Below are 4,866 nucleotides of genomic sequence, written 5' to 3'. Positions count from 1 at the left end.
CTTGCATCCCTGGGATGAATCCTACTTGGTCATGGTGTATGATCTTTTTAATGAGTAGTTGGATTCTATTTGCTAGTAGTTTGTTGAGGATCTTTGCATCTGTGTTCATCAGGGATATCGGCCTGTAATTCTCTTTCTTTGTGGTATCTCTGTCTGCTTTTGGTATCAGTGTGATATTTGCTTCGTAGAAACTGTTTGGAAGTGTTTTTGATATTTCAATTTCGTGGAAAAGCTTAAAGAGCATTGGGAGTAAGTCCTCTTTAAAGATTTGGAAGAATTCACTAGTGAATCCATCCGGGCCAGGACTTTTGTGCTTGGGGAGACTTTTTATTACCATTTCAATTTCCTTGATGGTGATATGGACCTGTTACTCTTTTACAATCACATCAATCATGTCCTTCAAATGAATCTCTTTGGGGTCCTGGGGATGTGTCTCAGTGGTGGAATGCAAATACTATATGTGTATATATATAATTATTTATAACAATCTCTTCTTCATATATGTAATTTATATGTATAGATAGACTTGTTGGCTCTCTTTATCTGAAAAAGCTGATTAATACAACTCATGAATCCCCAAATATTTATTATTAGGTCCTGTATAGGTTCTTGGCAGGATCAGATATGGACAACTTGAATTTAGAATGTGCATGCTCATTACACTCTGTTCTGGCCCAGTAGACAACACAGGAAGCAGGGCAGTTATTAAAAATGGTAGCACTTGGAAACACGCATGCACCCAAGGTGCAGACACACACAAGTCCTGTGAGTTTGGCATGGGTAGAGACATATGTACATGGTGAGGGCAGTGTGGGTGTGGATTGGGAAGGGGGGTGAGAGCCTGTTCAGAGGAGTGAGGCACAGTGTGGGTAAGGGGGGGTGTATTTTATACCAATATAACAGCAACATTAGTGCTGTAGTTCACTAGATTAGTTGATGGGGAGGCAAGTAAGGGACCATAGGCTGGTAAGGGCAGGTCACCAAGGTGGTGATGGTGAGTATAAGTGATGCTTTGATCAGCTAGCTAAAGTCTTCTCTGGTTCTTATCATTGACAGATACCAGAGCCTATTTGAGTAGCTCTTGACGTGGCAGTCCTGCTTGTGAGTCAACTCTTGAGTGTTGGCCATGGCCCCAAAGTTGCAGTTGGAGAAGGCAGCCTGGCGCTGGGTGGAGAAAATTATGCCTGAGAATGTGTCACAGGAGCATGTCGAAGCTGCCTACCGTATTTGGCTGGAACCCTGCATCCGGGGTATTTGCAAGCGAAACTGCAAAGGAAATCCAAATTGTTTTGTGGGGATTGGTGAGCATATTTGGCTAGGAGAAATTAATGAAAATCGTTTTCATAAGGTTGATGATCCTGAAATTAGGAGGAGAAAAGAGAATTCATTTGTAGGTCTGACTAACCTGGGAGCGACTTGTTATGTCAATACCTTTCTTCAAGTGTGGTTTCTCAACTTAGAATTTCGACAGGCACTGTATTTATATCCAAGCAGTTATAGTGATTACAAGATGGGCAATAGAATCCAAGAAGGGAAAGATTATGAGCCTCAAACAGTTTGTGAACATCTACAGTACTTGTTTGCCTTGTTGCAAAACAGCAATAAGCGATATATTGATCCATCAGGATTAGTTAAAGCCCTGGGCCTAGACACAGAACAACAGCAAGATGCCCAAGAATTTTCAAAGCTTTTCATGTCCCTTTTGGAAGATACTTTGTCTAAACAAAAGAATCCACGTTTGAGTAACATAGTCCAACAGCAATTCTGTGGGGAATATGCTTATGTAACAGTTTGCAATCATTGTGGCAAAGGGTCTGAACTTGCATCAAAGTTTTATGAGCTCCAGTTAAATATCGAAGGCCACAAGCTGTTAACAGACTCTATTTCAGATTTTTTGAAAGAAGAAAAATTAGAAGGAGACAATCGATATTTTTGTGAAAACTGTCAAAGTAAACAAAATGCAACAAGGAAAATTCGGTTACTGAGCCTTCCTTGTACACTGAATCTGCAGCTAATGTGCTTTGTCTTTGACCGAAAAACTGGATACAAGAAAAAGCTGAATACCTACATTGGCTTCTCAGAAAGTCTAGATATGAATCCTTATATAGAACAGAAAGGAAGATCCTATATGTATGAACTCAGTGCAGTGCTCATACACAGAGGATCGAGTGCTTATTCTGGGCACTATATTGCACATGTCAAAGATCCTAAGTCTGGTGAATGGTATAAGTTTAATGATGAAAACATAGAAAAGCTGGAGGGAAGTAAATTAGAATTAGGAATTGAAAATGATATTCCAGTATCTTCTAGGTTTCGTAAACCAAAGTGTGACAAAGGAACTCACTGCTCTCGAAATGCATACATGTTGGTTTACAGACTGCAGACACAAGAAAAGCCCATGACTACTGTTCCATTACCAGATTTTCTTAAAGAGCTTGTAGACGAGGATAATAGCAAGTTTGATAAATGGTGTGCAGAAATGACTGAGAAGCGTAAACAAAATGTTTGTAAAGGAAAAGCAAAGCATGAAGAATTTAAGGAGCTATACCCAAAGTTAGTGGTTGGAACGAAGAACGAGCCCTATGAATTTGTCTCTCTTGCATGGCTGAAAACATGGTTGAGTGGATCCAAAACTACGCCACCTATTGATAATAATGCTTACCTATGTCCCCATGACAAGCTTCATCCTGACAAAATGTTGATCATGAAGCGAATATCCAGTCATGCAGCTGACGTTTTCTACAGTAGATATGGAGGAGGGCCAAGACTAACTGCGGAATCTCTGTGTAAGGAATGTGTTGTTGACCGTTGTCGTAAAATGCATCAGAACAGTAAACTCAATGTAGATTACAAAATTATTACTAATATGCTAAAAGAAACTGTACTGGATAACCAGGGATTCTGGGTAGGAAAATTCTCCTTGAGAAATTGGCGCCAACTAGCTCTTGAACAGATAGGTGAGCAAGATCTAGATCAAAACAATGGAAAAATGAGCAACTATATGTCAAAAACGCAAGAGTCAAAGGAAGAAAGAGAGAGAGTAAAATTTAATGAAGACATTGTTTGTCTACATGGAGACTTAGTAATAACTGAGAATGAAAGAAGGCTTGTTTCTCAAGAGATTTGGAGCAAACTGCAATATTATTTCCCAAAGGCACCTGAGTTTTCAAGTGACAAAGAAAGCTGCCCACAATGTAAGAGTATAGAAAAAGAAGGGGAAGAAAATAATGCCTTATATAAGGAGCTTGCAAATGAGCAAAAGTCTTCTCTTATGCTTTTGTTCAAGGACAAGAGTAGACCTTATCTCAGTTACTGGCCAGAGAATACAGATGTCTTGTACATTGTACCACAGATATTTGTAGAAGAATGGCGCAAATTTATTAGAAAACCTACAAGATGCAGTCCCGTATCATCAATTGTAAATAGTGCTCTCCTGTGTCCCCATGGGGGACTGATGTATACAATAGATTCCATGGCCGAAGAAGATGCTAAACATGTAACTGTCATATGGCCCAGTGAGTGGGAAATGTTGCAGAAGTTCTTTGCTGTGGATCACGCAATTAAAATAATAAGAATGATAACTGAAAAGGAAAATGATATAGAAACACATTATATTTCAGAACCCAATGTCTGCTTGGAATGCAGAGAAGGCTTATTATGTCAAAAGCAGAGGGATTTGTTTGAATACACTCAAGCCACCATCTATATCCTTAAAGTTGTGGATGATAAAAAAGTGACGAGAAGTTCTGTACCAGTGAAGTATGACAGTGGTTTTCAAACACAGGATAGGGATGACACTGTACACGATGATGGAGTAAAGGATCCAGACTATGAAGACAGCAGTGGAGGAACAAAGCGGCAAAGGCTATTATATAACTCTCAGTGTTATGTAAATGATCCAAAGCAAGTTCGACGAAGTACACGGCGTAAGAAAGCCCGTGGTGAGAAAGCACTGCTTGTTTCTGCTACTAATACCTTAAAGGACTTGAAAATTCAGATTATGCATGCATTTTCAATTGCTCCTTTTGATCAGAATCTTTCATATGAAGGAAAGCCCTTAAGTGATGACCAGGCCACACTCGGCACTCTTGGTATCATTCCTGAATCGATCATTTTGTTAAAGTCCGATGAACCAACTTTGGGTTACTTCGAAATAGATACCTTGCCAGTGCATTCTCCAGAAGAAGGATTTAAAGGCACTTGTCTGCTTAAACATTAATCTTAACATCTGCTGGAAGCTAAGGAATGACCTTAAGGAGAAAGATTTTTTTTAACGTATTAGGACAATAAAGAAAAGACGGACATCACAAACTATTTCATGACTCTTTAAGAAAAGGAGGTTACCATGTAAAGGTAACTCATCCAAGTGTCTTATGTTATGTAGAGAATTTCATACCAAACAATATCAGATGTATGATAAAAAGCCTACACTTACAGTTTTAGCAGAGAACTATTTACAGGTGAGTGTCTCAAGTGCCTTATGTCATCTAAAGCAGATTACAACGAAGGACAGATTTTTAGCAAACTATACTTATTTGGGGGAAATGGTCAGAATGTATTGCTAAACAGACAAGCGGGTTACATCTCTGCTGATGACATAATCTCATTTCTGCTAGAAAAACTGTGCATAGAAAAAGAATGTGGACACTTATACTGTTAACAATGATTTTCACCAGATACTGAAAGCCTTGATGATATTTGCCAGTCCTTCTTTATTGTTTTTCTAAACATTTCACTGTGAGAACACGATCATAAAGCAAACAACAATTAAGTGGCTTTTATTTTGGAAGTGGAAAGCGAGTATTTAATTATTTACATTTTTACTACCTATTACCCATGTCAAAATTCTCAGATAAAAAAGTCTAC

The 4,866-nt window shown here is 38.7% G+C and overlaps 1 protein-coding gene across 3 annotated transcripts; it reads left to right on the top strand.

The window, feature by feature from the left end:
- The first annotated feature begins 1,126 nt into the window (after window positions 1-1,126).
- LOC130039411 (ubiquitin carboxyl-terminal hydrolase 48-like) lies at window positions 1,127-4,219 on the top strand. Of its 3 annotated transcripts, none has more exons than XM_056131319.1 (2): window positions 1,127-2,553; window positions 2,767-4,219. In XM_056131319.1, the coding sequence occupies exons 1-2, from the start codon at window positions 1,127-1,129 to the stop codon at window positions 4,217-4,219; spliced, it is 2,880 nt and encodes a 959-aa protein (XP_055987294.1). The 3 variants fall into 3 exon arrangements, with proteins under 3 accessions (XP_055987294.1, XP_055987293.1, XP_055987291.1); XM_056131318.1 differs by having other exon boundaries at window positions 1,127-3,834; window positions 3,994-4,219; XM_056131316.1 differs by having other exon boundaries at window positions 1,127-4,219.
- The last annotated feature ends 647 nt before the right edge of the window (window positions 4,220-4,866 follow it).

The sequence above is a fragment of the Sorex fumeus genome, unplaced genomic scaffold (assembly GCF_029834395.1).
Source record: "Sorex fumeus unplaced genomic scaffold, SorFum_2.1 ptg000086l, whole genome shotgun sequence".
In the NCBI taxonomy this organism is placed as follows: Eukaryota; Metazoa; Chordata; class Mammalia; order Eulipotyphla; family Soricidae; genus Sorex; species Sorex fumeus.
Note: the sequence above shows the minus strand (reverse complement) of the source record. Positions and strands in the feature narration are given on the sequence as shown.

What these genes read in the sequence shown, in the direction of transcription:
- LOC130039411 (XM_056131316.1), top strand. Translation starts at nt 1,127, where the DNA reads ATGGCCCCAAAGTTGCAGTTGGAGAAGGCAGCCTGGCGCTGGGTGGAG.